The 20,761-nt window shown below is 31.8% G+C and overlaps 1 protein-coding gene across 1 annotated transcript in view; it reads left to right on the top strand.

Moving 5' to 3' along the window:
• Positions 1–20,761, top strand: part of Ccser1 (coiled-coil serine rich protein 1) — a 1,027,931-nt gene that overhangs the window by 107,682 nt on the left and 899,488 nt on the right. Inside the window, exon 4 of the mRNA XM_077803585.1 lies at positions 15,089–15,209. Coding sequence (XP_077659711.1) covers positions 15,089–15,209 — 121 coding nt within the window. The remainder of the gene's footprint in view (positions 1–15,088; positions 15,210–20,761) is intronic.

Raw genomic sequence — 20,761 nt, forward strand, 5'->3', positions numbered from 1 at the left:
ACAGGCATGGTGGCACAGGCCTGTAATCCCAGTCTCTTGGTAGGCTGAGACAGGAGGATCTTGAGTTCAAAGCCAGCCTCAGCAATGTTGAGGCACTAATCAATTCACTGAGACCTTGTCTCTAAATACAATACAAAATAGGGCTGGGATGTGGCTCAGTGGTTGAGTGCCCCTGAGTTCAATCTCCAGTACAAAAAAAAAAAATGCATGGGAATTAATTATTATTTTTTAATAAATGGTGATACCTGTAGGAAAATAATATTCAAGAAAGTCTTATTTATATTTAATTACATATTGTATTTATATGCAGTATAATTACATTCCCCTTTCCATAAGTTTTAAAAGATTGCTTTAAAAAGTAATAATATTTATTTCTTAGTGGTTTTGTATTCTTATTTCCTTGCCAAATCCAGGTAGAATGTGTTTCTTAACAATGTCTAATTTTGACACACTTCTACAGAAAGAATGACAGTAAAATACATTTTGGTTAAACTATCTTTCCCTTGAGAACATTGACTATTGCTCCTGAGGAATGCTTTGCAAATTCTTCATATTCTGATATATCAAGCATCTTGTTTTTCCTTTTTAAAATTTTTCTGTGTTCTAAATTCTAGTATATCATATTATAGCTATTTTAGGTTAAACATTATTCTTGTCATGAATGTTTTCCCAGAATGGATAACAACTATGATTTCATCTTATGCTTGGAAAGTTCATAAAGTATTATTTTGAGCAGTAGAGCAGATACTTATTTGTCTGTACTTGCTATTGCAAAATTGCTCCAAGGATAGCTCCAGGGTGCTTTCTAAATTTGAAATGAGAAACCCAAACAGGAAAGTCAGCACATTTATCATACTTCTTTTTTTATGGACTCACACACACATACACACACCCATATACATATATATATATATATATATATATATATATATATATATGTACTTTGCTGCTTTCATTATTATCTATTGGTATAATTTTGAACTGTAAACAACTACTGAATGAAATTTTAACTATTAGTTCCTTGAAATATTCATTCATAAATTTCACACACATATAACTTGCAGTAGCATCTTTGTACCCCTTATGCCTCGTATTGTATTTTTTCCCCCTGTTTCATTCAAGTTACAGGTTTAATGAAAACTTGTTCAGGGAGACCAAATTATATTTTGTTGTTTATTATAAGTGCTTTTTACAACTGTGAAGTCAAAGTTTTGAGATGAAACTTGAGTCCCCACAGCTGCTGGCAGGTGAAATCCAAGTGGGATCTGTGTAAGGTTGCAGGCCTCTGCAGGCTGAGAAGTGTTGCAGCTCTGGATGCTGGGCCATGCCCTCCAGTGTTACAGCAGACCTCAGCAGCTCACCATCAATTTCTTCTTCTTTAAAGTTCTTGTCTTTGAATTTGAAGAATGAAATCTATAGGTCACAATGAGTGAGTGCAACAGTAGGCTTTATTAAAGAACAGGAATGGGAATTTTAACAATAGGGGGCCTGAGAGCAGGTTTTCTCTGCTGGAGTATGCTGGTTTAGGGGTTTATATAGCAATTGGGTCACTATGATTGGTCCATATTTATGCTAGTTAGGGTTTGAAAAGTAATAATGCCATAGTTTTTAGCCCCAAATCCCATTCTGGTTTGCCTTACTTCCATTTTCTCCCTGCTTCCTGAAGCCAGAGGTTGAAGTCCTTGAATAGTGCATGCTCAGTAGGGTGACTGGAGTGGCAGTGCTGCTGAGTGGAGTGCACTTCTTCAGCAGGTATCCCCACTGTGTGCAAGCTGAGCTACCTTAGGGAGATGGATAGGCTTGTGCAGACTCACCTCTTTGCTTGCCACCTGTGCTTCAACCCACCTGCTCTTCTGTTCCACATGCCATTATTCAGCAAGAACCAGTAGTATGGCTGCAAGCCTTGGGGACCAGAGAGCCATGTCCACTGTATTGTCTGGTTTTTACTAAGTTTTCATAAAACATGGTTGCTATAAACTGTAGACATCATTTATCTTTATGATATTTGTGATTTGGGAATTCAAGCAGACTGCAGCAAGGGGAGTTGAGCATTGTTCTCTGCCTTCTGGTATTAAAGGCTTCATTTAGAAGACAAAGCTGTTTTACTCACACATTTGTGCTTGAAGACAGTCTGCTGATTAACCTTGATGGGATTCTCAGACAAGTCATCCATGTGGACTTTGCTTCCTCACACCACAGAAAATGAATTCTTGTATCAAATGTCCTGAGGCCCTGAGAAGGCAGGGTGCCTCTACAACCTGGCCTTGAGAGTCATGCAGTGTCACTTCTATTGCATCTTTTAGTCAAGGCAGCCACAAGGGTCCACACAAGTTCAAAGGAAAGCAACTAAGGCCTTCTACTCAAGGGGCATTTCTATGACAAGTGGGATAGAGCATTTATTGTTGTGAACATCTGTAGAAAGTACAATCCCTGATGGCAACACAGAGAGACTGCATGTTCACTTCAACCCCCACACTAAAACAGAAACTGTCTGCCTCATGATTATTGAATAGTCCTGCTAATTATTCAAATGGGAATTAAAAAAAAACAAGTTATAAGCCTTCTATCTGAATTTCTCAGAAGCAGTTGAGCAGAGATGATGATGCCATTCTAATATAATGTATTGTATCTAAATCAATCATGAAGGAATTCACAGACGTCCAGTGCTGTTAATGTTCCTATACAAAACTTTCTAGAGAATCTTGGAGAACACGTAATGCAGGGTCTTATTTATACACTGTATTATGATTGTGCATATGAAAAAAAGCTGGCAGTTTTCATTTGTGAAAAAGCAGTAATTGTTTACAATTTATTATTTCTCTTCTTGTCTATACTTGTGTGTATGGAATGTATGTATGTGTTTATAATGCATATGTAATATATCACAGGAAAGATAATATATGGACACAAATGTGTGTATGCTTATATGCATATGCACACACATATAACTCTATACAATGTATTTTTTAATATATCTTTTATGTTGGACATTTATTTATTTATTTTTCTGTGTTGCTGAGGATCACACCCAGTGCCTCACATGTGCTAGGCAAGCGCTCTACCACTGAGCCACAACCCTAGCCCCTACAATATATTTTTAAATATACTAAAATTTTATATCATATTTAAAAGAAGGCAACCATAATGGCAAGGGAATGCATTTTAGAGCATTAGAATTATTGAAGCTTGAGCTGAATGCCCTGAATGTATATCTATCAGAAATATTTGGAATGGGAGAAAATAGTAGTAGAAGGAATAAAACTTTGGTCATTAGGTGGGAATTTGGACTGTGATCTTTTAGTTTTATTATGAATATTAGCAAAAGCAAGCATTTAATTCTCTTCCTAAAAATGGGCATTGTATTAGTTTATAGGGCTGTCATAACAAGGTACTACAGGCTGGGTGGCTTAAACAACATGAATTAATCAACTTACTGTTCTGGATCTAGAAGCTTGAGTTCCCGTATAGGAAGAAATGTTTTTTCCTGATGTTTTTCTCTTTGACCTGTATCTGGTTTCTCTGTGTTTCATGTGATCTTTCCCTGTGTGTCTGTGTCTTAATCTCTTCTCATATGGATATCAGTCAGAGTGAATTGGACCAACCTAATGACCTTTGCTGAAGGTAAATCACCACTAAGACCCTATCTCAGGGGCTGGGGTTGTGGCTCAGTGGTAGAGTGCTCACCTAGCACATGTGAGGCACTGGGTATGATCCTTAGCACCACATAAAAATAAATAAAGACATTGTGCCCATGTATAACTAAAAAGTATTTTTTTTAAAAAAGAAAAGACCCTATCTTGGGTGAAGGTTTTAGCTCAGCAAGAGCGTTTGGCACAGGATATGATATGCCTTAGCACCACATAAAAATAAATAAATAAAATAATATTTAAAAAAAATAAAGACCCTGTCTCCAAGAAAATGTGAGAAGTGTGTTCAAAACATGCAGTTTCAAGGAACAAATTTTATTATAAACCTGACAACTATTCAAACATGTATCAAAATATGAAAGGTTATTCTTGGTACACAGCAATGAAAGTCCCAGAATTGGGGTCTTAAGAGATAAGCCTCCTTAAATTTAATGGTGCCTTTTACTTTTTATAGTTTTGTTCCAGTTTCTAAGATATAATTAATTTCATATCCATGTTTTCCCTAATAAGTTTTGTAGAAAACATGAAGCTGATCATGTCGCTTCTTTGTTGAATGGTTGATAATGATTCCTAATAACCTCAGGATTAAATACCTATGTTTTAAAGTTGCTAAGAAGGCCCCAGAGGTATTGGCAATCACCTCTGTCTCCAGTGTATTCTTCTTCAACTTCATGTGTCTTGCCTTGATTCCAACCACATTGAATTTGTACTTCTCAGAATATGCTACGTTTTTTTTCATGTTTCATTACTTTTGACCACATTCTTTCCTATGCTTGGCCAGCATCTTTTATTCTCCCTAATGTCTCACTTCATTTTTTATCAATCCCACTCATTTTACTTATGTTATTGAAGGGCTGCTGTGTGCCTGACACTGTGCTCATCAGACGGGAAGGAACAAGACAGCAGCAGTCCTGTGGTTCTCCTCCTGTTGTTACTTTTTGCATGATGTTACCCTTCACTGCTCCTTAATTTACTTCAATGGCAATATTTTGTCTTTTATCTTCATCAGTGTAGTATTACATTGCTAGGTTATGGCATGATTCAATGAATGCTGCAATGGGATGACTAGGTATGCCTGTTTGTGCTCAGTAAGTGTTATTTACAGTCATGATATAATGACTTATATCTTACCTGCTTATTTTTTAATTTCTCTTTGAATTCTGAAATAATATTTCATCAAGATCCTCTGTGTAAGTACAGAATTAAGGAGAGTAATTCAAAGGAACTATTTAGAAGTTTGCCAAGACTAGTATTTAACAACAAAATGTCATTGTTGACTGGTGAATTTATCAACCAGAGAAATGAAACCAGTAGGAAATATAAGAGGGCATTATTTAAAAAAAAAAATCACATTTGTGGGATATTTGTGTTCATCAGGATTCCTCAACTTTGCTTTTAATCCCTTTCAACTGGTTGACTCAGGCCCACCTAGATTATCTAGAATGATCTCCCTTATCTAAAAGAACTGATTATGAACTCCAGTCATATATAGTAAACACCTCCACAGGAACATCTAGATTAATGCTTAAATATCTGGAGTCTGTAGCCTAGCTGAGTTAGTATATCAAAACCCATCAAAAACAATTATATACAGTATTTGCTAGCACTTAAAAAGCTCTTTTTTCCCTGACATGATGGTAAGCACTTTACATGCATTCATTCATTTAATCATCACAATAATCTAATTTGAAGATATTATTCATATTGTACTACAAAGAAATATAAATTTGATTTGAGAGTCTATTCCAATAGAAGATGGTTCAAATGCAAAATTTGTCCCTGGATATTTGTACTAAACATAATTAGTTAACAGGAAATTGTTCTGATATATGCACTAAAAGGGAATTGAAAACATTTTCAAATTGAGAATGCCACATACATTCAGCCAAATATAAATCTAACATATCATGATGAATTCATCTTATGGTCTTGCACATTGCTTTATATTTGTTTCAATAGGGCTTGATTATTTATTATGCATACAAAGAAGCACCCTGACACAGAGGTTTGTATCATTACTGTTAAGCATATTGGAAAGCAAGGAGAGAATGAATGTTATTGTATGTTCTCCATGAATCACAGTGATGGTAGAATCCGGCTGAAATATACATCATGAGATAGACAGTGTAAGTAGAAGAGTTGCTAACAGTTTCCAAATGACCACTGGGTGGTGATGGGTACTATCTGTAATACAAAAAAAAATCATATTTTTGTCTGTAGGAATTTGATCTGCAGTCCAGGGACAAATTATTCTGTTAAAGAGTCAATTGAAGAATGTAACCCCCATGGGAAAATTTTTCCATTGATTCAAAAGGTCTGTGTTCCACAAAATCATATATATATTTGTATTGATTAATGGCCTTAAGTATATAGAATAATACTAGGTAAGAAAAGCAATAGCAACCAATTAAAAATAAGTTTGAAGATATGCGTTTACCCATATGGAATACCTTTCTTTGCTATTGATAAATATATTGTTTTATCCTGGCACTTGCCATTCATTCTCTAGGGGAAAAATAGAAAAATAGTTGTAAGTCATTTTGAAGGAAGAATTTGGAACCCCCAGAATTTGAACTGTGAAAGAAAGCTATATTATCTTGTGACACAGTTTTCCAAGGATAAAGAAATCAGATATAAAAATATTTCTGAGTGGAAATAATTGAAAAGATAATTATTTAATTTACCCTATTCTTTCAGACTTCCTGATATATTTAAATGAAATTCAGTATGATGTATGCTCAATGGGTTAGGGACCATAAGCAAACTGACTAACTCCAGCTTTGCTACTCCCAAGGTCTGTGGAGTTGAAACATAATAGGGAATAAAGGCACTATGTCTTGGAATTTCTCTGAGGTAAAAACAATACAGTTACTTCACATAATTAAAATGTGAAGTAACTAACATGCATAGTTAGTACACAAGATTGTGTTCATCATGAAATAATACTTCAATGTTTGTGAAATGAGTTATCCTTTTGTAGGTTAAGTTTTTCAATTATGTCTTAAATACATGGTTCTTGGATATTGGAAAAGGAACATGGAAAATGAACACTATCATGTCAATTTTTTGTTTTGTTTTGTTTTAAGGCTACAATTGTGCATTTGTAGTAATCTATACTAGTGCATTAACTTGCTTACTAAATGTAAATAAATCTAACAACCTGTAAAAAAATATCTAATATAAACTACGTATGAGTTAACTGTACTCTAGGCACCTTCAGTAATTTGAGTGTTTTCATTTTGCATGAAAAAGATAAATGCTTCTTCTAATAAATCTTTGGCATTTTTGCTAAATTTATTAAAATATAAAATACATCGAGTACATTTTTTTTAGTGCTTTAAAATTGAATTAGATAAAAATTAGAAAAAAAAATAAGAGAATTCCAGTAATTAAATGAAATAGGGGTACTATAGCAAACTGGAAAGAAAGAGTAAAAGATTGATGCTTAGGTTTTGCATCTCTGTTTTTTTTATGAATCTTGAAAGAAACATTTTGTAGAGTACAACAATAGTAAGGAGTCATTTCATGTAATAGCATATTCTTTGTGGTATAATAAAAGATTATATGAGACTACTCAGTCAAAAATGCAGAAGTGATTTCTACTCTTCTATGATTTGCAGATTTCTGACAAAGGAGTGTTCCCATGAAGGTCTGATCATTTTAGGTGTTCATATATTTATAGTTACCTAGAAATAAATGAGACTAGTACTTAGAATCTAATCTTAGAATAAGTAATTTTTGTGACTATCAAATGTTTTTTTTCTTGTTTTTAACCCCTTATTTTATAATCTTATAATTAAATGCAGTTTCAGGACTAAATCATTTTTCCTTTTCTTTTAAATATTGGTTCTATTTCTATTAGCACAATTCAGTGAGATTGACTGCTTTTTGAAATTTGTCAACTATTTTTATGTACAATATTACTAAGACATTTTGGCAATCAAATCTACCCTGGAAAAATTAACAACAAGAACCAAGGTAATTGTCACACTAAAGACTTAATATTTACACATACATTTTTGAGAGAAAAAATAAATCTATTGAAAATATCAGAAATATAATTCAAAATTTTTTTGATTTTCTTAAAGTACAAAATATAATGCATATATTACATGCTTCAGGAGGTGATTTTTTTGTTTGTTCATTTGTTTTTGTTTGTTTTTCCTTTTTTTTTTTTTTGCATCTTGCTCACCCTTTCCTCTGTCACACAAAAGCCTTTCACATAGAGAAAGCATATGCTGAATATCACATAATATTTCTGTTAATCTCAATCAATTATAAGTAAAAATAAATTATACACCTAATTTTTAAAGTATACATATGTGTGTTTTATATAATAACTACTATTTCATAAATTGTATTTAATAATAATTATGGAAGAACAATATGTTGGAACATAGTAATGATTTTTTTTGTCCTTATTAACTGATAGCTATTGATATTCGACTTCCTGTGTGGTGCAGTTTCTGTATATCTGAATGAGTCCTTCATACAATGTTCTATCTACTGACACCATTCTTTACAAAAGGGCCCCAAATGTCTAGAAAGACATGTATTTTAATTTTTAGTCAGCCTTCTTGAGACATTCCCTAGTAAGGAGCCTCTGATGGAATTTTGTGCACTTCATGCAATACATTTACAACCTAAATTCTTTTCACAGAAGAGCAAATTTAGCATATAAATTTGTAGGTTAGTGCCGCTAATGGTTATTTGCATTTCTAGTTGGAAGTAATGGTGAAAAATGTATCGATTTTTCAACCCATGGATGCTGCAAATCTACTTGAATATGCAATGCCTTGACACTGGCTCCTGTTTTATATGTTACATTATGTAATAATTCCTGCTATTCCATAAATTTACATTTTTATAATTTAGAAGTAAATGAAACTTTCTTTACACTAATAGAACTAGCTTTAAAGTACAATTGAATAATGAAGTAATTAAATTTGGGAAGTTTTTGTTTCATTTTATTCTCTGTTTTATTTCCTAAAGGCTGTTTTTTGATGGCATTAGTGTTCAATCTGAATAATAAGCCATTTGCATTTGATGTAATTTAAAAAGTACAGAAGTCATCCTCACCTCAAGGAAGAGTTCCTACAATTTTGGCTATGCCTAAACATGCCACTATGCTTTAGTCACTTATTGAAAAGTTAAAAGTTCCTGTTAGTACGCAAATTCATTAATTTAAAGGTAGTTAAGAAAATAATATCTTCACATTAACAGTTTTAGACTAACCAACTACATTAGTCCCTTAAAATACCTCTGAATAAGTTTTTTTTTTTTTTTGGAGGGGGGCGGGAGTGGAGGGTACCAGTGATCGCACTCAGGGGTACTCAACCACTGAGCCACATACCCAGCACTATTTTTCATTTTATTTAGAAACAGGATCTCATTGAGTTGCTTAAGGCCTCGATTTTGCTGAGGTTGGCTTTGAACTCATGATCCTCCTCCCTCAGCCTTCTAGGCCACTTGGATTACAGGCATAGGCCACTATAACCAGCAAAGTATTGGTTTTTGTGAGGAGGGAGGCATTCAGAAAATGAAATGAAATTTAACCTCTTATCAAAAAATAGTTTCCTGAAGGAATTCAAGAAATTTCACTATTTTGAGGTCAATGTCAGTGTTTCACACATCTGTTTACTTCATTTGTTTTAATGACTGACTATATCTTAGCACATGTTATATTTTTCCTGTTTTTATAAGTCAGGAAAGACCAAATATGATCAAACCATCTATTGGCCACTCAGAAATCTACAGACTTTTTATGACACGATAGAAATCATTTGTAAGTATAAGAATAGTCATATACCTTACATGACAAAGAATAAGCTTTCCTGTGAAATTACTCCCCACTAGTGCTGTATTCTCCAAAATGTTTCTTTCAAGATACATAGTAAACAGGGATCCACAACCTAACCATCAATGTTTTACTTCTTTTTTCCAATTTGCTATAACAAACCATTTATTTAATTGGTATATTTCTATTATTTTTGCTTTTTATGATTTATAAAGTAAATCATGAAGAAAAAAACATATTTTATATTTAAATAAATTGGACACAAATGGAAATTTTGAAAATAATAAAGAAGAAAGTAAAATCTTATGTTGGTCAATAATCAAAACTTATAATAATTTTGATAAATTTACATTTAGTAACAAAATCTTATTGATATTTTAGCATTTATTACAAAACTATTCATTTTCTGTCTCATGTAGTAATTACATGGCCATTAATTTTCTAATTATTCTTGAACTTTTTTCCAAAAATTCTGTCTTTAAATATTTAATGTAATATGACATCAAAGATAATATTAGTTATTTTATATGGCATTCAATTTAAAACATAAATATGTATAATGTAATTTTTCATCTGTAAATTTTAATGCATTTACTGTCCTTTGAATTAATAATTTCCCCAATTGTTTTTGCCTTTAAAAATCAGTATTTTTATTACTTACTGATTTTTATATTTTGTTTATAATTTAATTAAGTTATTGCCTTCCTATGAGTTTTATTTTTTCCTTTGTGTTTTCTTTTTTTTTTAATCCTCTTGGTTGTTTTGTGTTGTTGTTGTTTTGTTTTTCTTTTCCTAAGTCAAAGTTAGTGATTTAGCAACAATTTTCCTACATTTTGGGTTTTAAAGCTATAGCTACCTTTATCTAATAATTTATATCATATTTTATTGAAAAGCAAGGTTTGAATTGTACTGACAATTATTTAATTGCTTAGTACATAAGCAATATTTCTCAATATTGAGAAAAAATTGCTTTCCTGTTTTTTTAAATGATCAATATATTCAACAAAGTATATTAATTTATTCTATTTTAAAAAATGTATTGGACATAACTTTTCTGTATTTATATATGAATATATAACCGATGTAATTCCACATCACATACAACACAAAAATGCACAGTTATATTCCTTGTATGTATGATATATTAAAATAGATTCTATTGTCATGTATAACTAAAAAGAGCAAATAAAAAAATTTTAAAAATTGTTCAACCCTACAAATGTGAATAAAATACATTAAGTTTTAATGTATCTGAAACATATTCCTTGTATTACTAGTGAAGGAGTAAGAAACTTATAATTGGTTATGGATAGTATTCTCATTTTATTTACACTGAATCTTTGTGTATGCGTGTGTGTGTGTGTGTGTGTGTGTGTGTGTGTGTGAGAGAGAGAGAGAGAGAGAGAGATTTTTTTTTTTTTTGTGTGTGTGTGTGTAAGAAAGAGAGACTGGGTGGGGATTGTACCCAAGGGGTGCTCTACCAATGAGTTATACCCAAATACCTTTATTTATTTATTTAAGTTTTGAGATAGAGTCTTAGTAAGTTCTAAGGCTGTCCTTGAATTTAGGGTATCCCTGCCTCAGCCTCCAAAGTTGCTGGGATTGTACGCATGTACCACAATGCCATGCATTATTTTATCCACATTTACGTTGTAATGTAAGAGTCTGGCAATAATTTTTCATGTATTAGGAATATTTGAATTTTTTTCTTAAATAGGAATATGTAAAATGTTGTATTAGGGATATAAAATGAATATTATTATCAATATAGGTTTCCCTGTTTCTCACTGACACCTGTATTATTTTGTAAAATTCTCTATGGCAACAAGACTTTGGAATGTTTTCTCAAAAAGCACATGTTTAATTAAACTCCACTACTGAGGTCTTTTTTTTTTTTTTAACAAACTTCTCTTTTCATCATTCAAAGTTTATTTTAATGAAAAATGTTTTACCTTTATTTAGTAATATTTATGTCATTTTCCCAAAGTAATTCATGCACTTGTGAGAGGATAAAATTTAAAAAAAGTAATATCCAGGAACTTATTTTTTAGATGCTAACCAAAGTGCTATACAGAGTAGTTTCCATATCATTATAATGAAAGGTTTTGATTTATTTTTGAAATGTAAACATGGGGTTTGAAGAATATCTTTTGCTAGTGTTTGTTTTTCACATAACTATCTATTTCTCTACTGATTCTCAGAAATTATCTCCTCTCAGTTACATATTACTAAGGCTTTAAAAAATTTTTTCTTTCCTCTTTAAAGTGAAGAATGGCCTAGAAATATTATTTGAATTTTTACTGTTCTTTTAATCACACCATTAACTCTTTTTTGTTATAATTTATCTATTACTTATTGTCTTAACTTGTAGTTTTTATACTAATTCTTGTGTTTATGATAAATAAAACTTAAAGAAATTAAAATATGAATGTAATTTAATTCCTGCAAAATATGAAAACTTAGTCATTTACATGGCACTCCCAAGAACCCATTTTTTGACAGGCCAATTAATCATCTTAACAAGTAAATGGTTGTATTCTTCCATTTGCTTATTTTTTTAACACATAATTTGGAATGTAGTTTCATTTTTCAATATTTCTGTCATAAAATTTAGGTAGTGAAATTAAATGTACATTGTGTAAGCAGATATCACTGGTTTTTTTTTCATTTCATCCTTGTTTAGTTAACAGCATTTTCCCCTGCTTGACTATTTTCCTATTTTGAAATAACAAAGCTCCATTTTACTTCATAGAGATGTATACAAAACCTTTCATCTGATCTTCTCGGAGTTTACTGCCCTAATACTTGAGATATATTCTTTATAAAATAAAAGCCTCATTGGTAAATTGGGGAAGGAATTTTTTTTCCTTGTCCACAGTAAAATACTATTTCTTGGAACATGACAATAGTTCAGTAAATATTTAATGAATATATGTGATTGTTTACCCAGAGGAATAAATCGATAATACTCTTCAAAGTCTATTTCTTCACTAGTAGGAATCTTCATTCCAATAGAGGGAATTTTAAATATAATACTGCTTTCTACTCCCAACTTGTGTGGAATTGTTTGTTCCAAAGGTCATGCAAAGAAGTAGTAGAGAATATTAAATTTAAATGAAAAAAACAAAACCTATATTTGAAAGCTTTAGGAAAACAAAGAGGAATCATGACTCCTCCTGCTTGACACATACTGGACATGAATTTCTGTCTCTTGAGAAGATAGTGGCCAGAAGATAGTAATTCTGATTAGCTTTTTATTAGATATCTATGTTGTATATCAGACTCTAGTCCTGAACAAATTAATAATTCAGCTAAGGGGGAAAACTAAGAGCCCTGGGTTCATTTCTTGCACTTCTTTTTCCTTGAGATTATGGCTCCATTCTTTCTGGATGACTTGCACCTCCCTGTGTTAGTCAGTTTTCTGTTGGCTATGACCAAATACTTGAAAAATGATCTTAGAAGTGAAAAGATTTATTTTGGCTCAGTGTTCAGAGGTTTCAATCCATGGTCACAGGGTTCTTTCTGACCTGAGGTGGAACATCATGGCAGAAGGGTATGTCAAGCAAAGCTGCTCACCTGAAGGTGGCTGCAAAGCACAGAGTGGAAGGGTTGGAGATGGAATATACCCTTCCAGAATATGCCCCCATGACTTCCTTCCTTTAACTACATTCCAATCGCCACAGTATTCACCGCCTCCCAATAATGACATTGAATTGTGGATCCTTCAATGAATTAATCCACTGAGAAATTCAAAACCATCACCATCCAATAACATCCCAAGGGCCCTACCTCTGAACATTGCAGCACTTTGGATCATGCCTTCAGCACAGAAGACTTTGGGGGACATTGATGCTCTCATTTTTATTATTTACCTCTTTTTTCATTGATAAAGGATCTAACTTATATTCTTTCCATTTAATTCTTAAAATGGGTACTTACATAAATGAATATCAAAATTCTGTATTCAACTTTAATATCACTTTGCTGTTTATGTCTTGTGATAAATAAAACTTAAAAGAAATTAAAATATGAATTTTCATTTCTTTGCTGTACTTTTATTTTAATTGTCAAATTCCTCCCTCAGATTGTCTGTTTTCATAAAATGCTATGCTAATTTATCACTGGGAAGCAAGGAAATAATGCAACCACACACTTGACTGTCTGTGATTGAAGTAAATAGCTTATACCTAGTGATCAATAATCAACAGATATTGAATGCAGCAATGCATATGTCGCTGATCGTGATGCATATCTGTTATTTACATAGTGATTTATGGACTGAAGAGCTAGCAGAGAAGATTGTGTTTTACACAATATGCACAGTTGACACACCATGCTAGCTGAAATTCAAGCCATATGTTTTTGGTAATTGGTGTTTTTTAACTAAATCATTTAACAGAAAAATTTTGTATTAAAACTATGTAAAATGAGGATTGAATATATGTATATTCAGTTTCATCACTTATCAAATAGCATGCAAATTAAAATTAAAATGTGATCCACTATGTCCTTAATGGCTCTGGAAAGCAGAATTCTGAAATGAAACATGACTCTATCCCTACCATCAGCCAGCAAGGTAAGGAGATGAGTCCTACGTCCAGAAGGAAGCACATTCTGCCAACAAACTATATGAGCTTGAAGGTGGATTCATTCTACAACTTTTCCTAAGTAGCCAGCCTGGCCCACACATTGACATTTGACTACTAAGATCATGAGCAGAGTAACCAGTTGAGCCTATCATGTTCCTTACCTACAGATCTTTAATACATTAGATCAGTGCTGTTACTGCTAAGTTTGTGTGAATTTGTTATGCAGCAATACACAATAGACTATTAAAATTTTAATAGGAAAAGTGTCACAAAACTGTTGTTGTGAATGTGGAAAACTGAAAACCTCTGTTTTTGTGATGTAAATCAGTATAGTTTGTTCAGAAACCTGGTGGTATCTGCTTAGGCAAAACACAAACCACATGAGCATACCCTAAGAACTATTATGATTTTAGATGTTTTCCCAATATAAACCTGTTTGCATACTGACCAAACAAGTACAAGAATGTTTATGGACATTCGATATAGCCCCAAACTAGAAATAACTCATGTCTATTACCAATAAAAATATACAGAATTGTGGTATATTCATCCAATGGAAACTGTATAGCTTTTAGAATGAACCAAGTGTTGCTATATATGGATGAATCTTATAAACATACATTAAATAAAATGTCACCCATGTAAGAATATATGTCAATTTATAATTCTGTTTGGATAATGATCAGAAATAGGCACAGCTACTTCATGGCAATACCAGTGATACTAATAATTGATTAAGTTTGGAGCTACAGTGGTGATTGGGAAGGGACGACTGGTTTAGTGTGCTGGCAATGCATGATTTATGCATCTCAGTACTGATTATACAGATATGTTTTAAAGATACATTTTACTATATATGTGTGTGTTATGCATTTTCTATTCTTTAGCTAGAGAGTGGAAAGACAGCATAGAAAATGACAAATGAGGATAATAATGATAATTAATGTTTTCGTTGAAATATTTCTTTTATTTGACTGAAAAGAGAAAAGAGAAAAGGGGTAAGGGAAAGTAGATGATAAATAATTTTGACATTTACAATTTTCTTTAAAATACAGTTTGCAGGGAGGATTCATACCACTCTGTAGTCTCCTGTGCTGCTGTAGTTCTCACTCCAATGGAACCAGCAATAGAAATGAAGAAAAGAGAAGAACCAAAATTTCCTGAGACTTCCAGACAGTAAGTTGTTCATTTAATTTTTCAAGATTTGTGAAATCAATCACAAAACTAAACAGAATAAACTTGATCAGAAACAGTGATGTAAAAGAAATGTGTTCATATTAGATTATGGGGAAAACAGAAATGAATCTTGCACATTTAAAAAAATCAATCTGTTATTTCAATAAATAACCACCATCTCCTAACTTTATGTGTTTGAACCACGTGTCATTTAAGTTGCTTTTGTTACCTTAATATTTCGGACATGAGTAAGTAATCTGGACATTTTACTTAACACTGATTGCAGATGCCCTGTTCTTGGATTGCATATTTATGTGTGTAGGTTCAGTTTTCTAAAATGTAATCAGTTTTCAATATAAACTTCTTAGCCTAAAGTGTTTTGCATTCTTATAAAGAATATGTGACTATTTATAAATATTTTCATTATCACAAAACAAAGCTACACTATTTAAATATATGGAGTCTTAGGAATTGTGAGGTATCATGTGAAACAAAGCACAGAAGGTTTCCAGGTTGCTGGCAACATTGTATTTCTTAATCTGGGTGCTGGTTGTCATAGGTGTGCACATTTTATGAAAAGGGCTTATGATATATACATGCATTTTATGAACATGTGTATCTGTTCAATAAAATAGTTTCAATGGAAATATATAAAGTATATTTTGTCATTTAATAGTTCAGACTTTTATTTAAATTTATAATTGATCTTACATTAAATAAATCATAGAATTTTACTCTTATAATAACCCAAAGATTATTGAATCATGGTAACAAATACAATATATATTTACATCAAAGCTTCAATAAATTGCAATTATTACTAGTTAAACACTAAAAAAATGAAAAAGAAAAATCTGCTGTTGATTTCCCAGGTAAAATAGTCCAGTGTCTGTTTGAAGACACTGTCAAATTAAAGACTATGTGATGCTTTAGTGCTGCCAGTGATCCATGCCTGACCCTTACAAGAACAGGCAGGAGATACCACTGGATTGCACTGTATTGTAGTTGTTTGCTTCTTGCATGTCTTCCTGCTGGATAATAAGTTTCTAAAGAGAGAGTTCCTAGAAAAGGGTAGTGTGTGATACTCTTTGTGAAGTCAATTAGGAAAAAAATCCCTTAATGCTATATTCTATATTATTGAATTCAAATGGACCAATGCATATATTTGATTGCATGAAGACATTCACTATTAATATTCTCATTATAGAGGAAACAATTACTAGCCAATGCAGAAAGTAATGATTGTAATTCAGTTTTAATATAATCTAAAAGTGAAAACAATTTAACTGTTCTTAATATAGTCTTATTTTTAGGTTCCAGTAGTCATTTTTTTGTCTAATAGGGAGAAAATTACATCTCATATTTGCCAAGTGAATTATATTAGAAAGCTTAAATGTATTTTCCTGCAATATGTTTGAGTTTACACAGGGAACTTATGTAGTTGTAACTTGGATCTTAAATTCTTTTAATTCTTTTTCAAGGACTCTGATCAAACTGATGAGTGGTGTTATTACATGTATTTTTACCCAGTCTTTTGCTACTTGGTAAAATGTCATTCTTATTCTGAGATATGTAATAGACCAGCATTCATATTTTCATTTAAACATTCTTCCTCAGCAATATGACAAATTTGTACAGATTTTATTAGCCCTTGCTGTTTTGAGTCAGAGAGACCTTTTTTAAAAATCTCAGTTTTGCTATATGTTAGAAAGGAATTATTGGTGTTTTTCTAAGCTCTATAATTTATTTTCCCTGTCTGTTAATTGGGATGGTATTTCCACCCCCACTATGAGGATCACATGAGGTGATGTTACTGAAGGACCAGAGATCCAGCAATCCATAGGTGCTAGTTCTGTTGCCCTTGCCACAGCTTCAGCTATTGACATTCTGGAGAATTCCAGGCATATATTCCTCTCCCAAAGGCTCTTTTGAATGCAAGTCGAATATTTAAAGTTGTTGAACACACTTGACCAATGAAATGTCCTACCAGAACTTCCTAAGTGTGCCTAAAATCCAATTATTGATCAATTTTATCCCCCTTAAAATCTTGATTCTTTCTGATTTCCATAGTTATGTAAAGCTACCATCATTTTTTTTCTTAAAATCTTAACACATTTCCTTCATCATATCTCACATTTTATCAGTTAACAGTTCTTGATTAATGTCTCCATTATATTTTTAATACCATTTGAGCAGAGCTGGAAGACATAACTATCTCATGTTTTAATTTTTCTAATATTTCCCTTCAATTGTGATCTTAAGGAAGCTATTTAAATATTTTCTAGCATGCATTTTCAGTTGTGATCTAATTGAATTCATCTTTCAAATGGAGATCATATACCCTATATACCACTGACTGTAATTTTGAGAATTAAATGATGGGTGTGAGTATATGGGGGAAAACACAATATAAAGTCAAAATTGTTAGCTGAAAATTAAGTTAGAATTCTTGATTTTAAATGAGAATGGACCCAAAGCAAACTGGCTTCAGAAAATGAAGCAGAGTGGTTTTTATTGTCTCATGGATATAGGAGAGAAGGGGTAGATGTGGTCAACACATATATACAAATATGCCACAATAAACCCCACTATTCTGTATAGTTAAAGTGTACTAATGAGAAAAAAGTATTGAGATAGAAATTTATGTAGAGTTGGGTGTGGTACTCAACCATATTGTCAAGGATCCTTTTTCCTGTCTCCATCTCTTTGGTTTCCTGTCTTGTCCAAGAGTTCCCATTTTTCTTAGATTCTTCAAGTGGTGACATTACTTCCTTCAGTAGCAACTGAGATAGATGCTTATCTTTTCAACAAACCGAGTAATACTAAATGGTTTCTCTTAAATAAAAACAATATGGTCCAGCTTTGAGTGTCATTGGTGTTGACTGCTTAGGTTATTTGACTTCATTTGTCTGAAGCTGTCCCTTTACCCAAAAGTGTTTGATGACATGTCTAGAACCAGGTTTTCTGGAACATAAGAGAAATTGAAAGGAGAAGGTGATTCAATATTTGAAATATTAATGACTTTGGTAAAAGAAGGCAGAGATTGATGATGTGAGTCAAAATAATGGATGTTCAATACACTTTGCAATATCATCACCAGTCATTTTAAAAATTAGAATTCATTATTATGTTTGTAGATATTTAATAAAAATATAAAATATAATATGTGTATCTTCATTTTTTATTTTAAATAATGTTTACACGTTTAATTTTATTTCATGATATTTGATCTGGTTGTACTATTGGAAGGCAGTATAACTTGGTGGCAAGGAGACCTTGGGCAAAGTTTTTAAATATTTTTCACTACCATAATTTGTTTACTTTATAAATTATGTATGATTCCTTTTTTTGCCTTGGTGGTACTGGGAATTGAACCCAGGATCACAAACATCCTATGCAAGTGCTCTACCACTGAGCTAAGGCTCCACCCATTTGTTAGTTGCTTTTTAATGTGACAGTTACTTTGCCTCATATTGCAAGGTCTCAAACATAATAAGGAGGCAAGAATATATAAATTTTGTAATTCTTTTTACAAGAAATATATTAAATAAGTAACCACATTGCATTTTTATAGATTGATTTATAAGACCCCTGTATGATATCAGTTTTATAGTCTCGTATTTCTCATAAGGTAAACTACTAGAAATAAGATAACAACCTATTGCTATGATACAGAAACATTTGAAGGATAGAAGTGGACATGTTTCCTTTGTATCAAGATTAAATTTAATTCAGGATGAAATTACTTCCTTAAGTAAATTTTCCCTTCTATTTTACAGGATTTTCATATAAATTCATAAACCACTGAATCTTTGAACCATAAGACTCATAAAGTTATATAATTCAGAGCTTAACAAATCTCTTGTTAAGCACTGGAATAATTTTATCCATATAGGTGATTTGTAAGATTATACATAATCTTACAGAATATGTAATAATATACATAAAACTATATAAATATATTGTTTCTGAAGGTGTTATAATCTAGGTAAAGGGAAAAAGACATGCACCTAAAAAATTAAATCACTGTGTAACTAGAATATATACCATTTGTCCATTGTGAGGTATATATTTCGGTTAGACATATGATTATCTAAAGTGAGATCTGGTTTATAGATCAATATAAATTTATGAAAATCAATTTAAAAAATTGGTTCACTCTAGTATTATAATTATTATTATAAATTGAGAAGAAACATTTCATGAATGAAATATTTATATTATCTTATCAACTTTTATACTCTGATTACAAATCATTATTTTGGGCAATTTCTTATTAAATATTCTCATGTATTTATCCATTTTTAGGCATATTCAATAAGGAAAATTTGTAATTAGGAATTTCTATTAGGAACAAAGTATGCATATATTAGCACAACAAATGATAGGAAGAAAGTATGTAAATGTCTTAAGAAGGGAAGCTGCATTTTGTATATTATAGTAGGAAGATTCACAAGTTTTCTGTTGCTGATATATTCAAAATTCATTTTTATTCAGGAAACAGAGGTGTGGATTTTGCTTTACTTGCCAGTTTTCAGATACATAATTCAGAACATCATGGAAAGGATAAACTTTCTAGAAAATAGAAAAATTATGAACTCTCACAAAGAGTACACATTTTTGAAATATTTCATCCTAAGCATAGAAAGTTGGGGTCATCTGAAGTTTTATTAATTTATTAAAGATTACAGTATTGAAAGTATGCTCAAATATCTATCCAAATTGATCAGGTAACCCAAAAACTATACATTTCTCCAATAAATTACATGCAATTGTGCACACATAACATGTACATAAAGAATAAGAATTTCAAGGTAATAAAATAATATTCATAATTGTTTTGGGGTTATGTCCATGCTTTATGTGAAATACGTTTGCCGAAATGTAAATACTCTGCACACACCATGACTCAGTGTCTGAAATGAAGGGCTTTTATGGCCATTGTAATGTTAGAAATATAGGGGTGAAAGAAAATAAATTTTCCTCTTATTTCTTTGTCTATTTCCATATTTAAATTTTATTTTATATGGAGGAATCTAATCTGATTGAGATATTTGATTCATCGGTTCAGTTTGTGGAATTAAAATAGTAATTAATCGTGGTGGCTTTCACTTAAAGCTTCAAGGTCTCTTGTAGCGCCTTCTTATGTGGACATGACAAAGGTTCCTTGGGATTCTTAAGAGAGGGCACAGATGCTATTTTTCAGTACCAAAGTCTTATTTTTAAAGAATGGTTGAAACTAACTGATTGTCAGAAGGTACTTAAACCACACTGGTTAAGGTTCTATCTGTTCTTTGTACTTAGTTTCATCTGAATAATATATGCTGAATGTGGAAAAGTTAAGTACACTTTATAATATCAATAAAATAATTTTACAAACTGTAGTTGTATTAGGCATATATCAAAAATATGTCATTAGCTAATTTTTGATTTTTCCTTTGTAAATTTCAAAAGGACCTATTTGGTTATGCTCTCACTTATTAATTAATCTGTCACAATAGGTAATTTTGGAAAGCTTGTTTGTTCTTGGCACTGTGCATAGGGTGTGAGAT

The sequence above is a fragment of the Urocitellus parryii genome, chromosome 10, assembly GCF_045843805.1.
Source record: "Urocitellus parryii isolate mUroPar1 chromosome 10, mUroPar1.hap1, whole genome shotgun sequence".
NCBI classification, from domain to species: domain Eukaryota; kingdom Metazoa; phylum Chordata; class Mammalia; order Rodentia; family Sciuridae; genus Urocitellus; species Urocitellus parryii.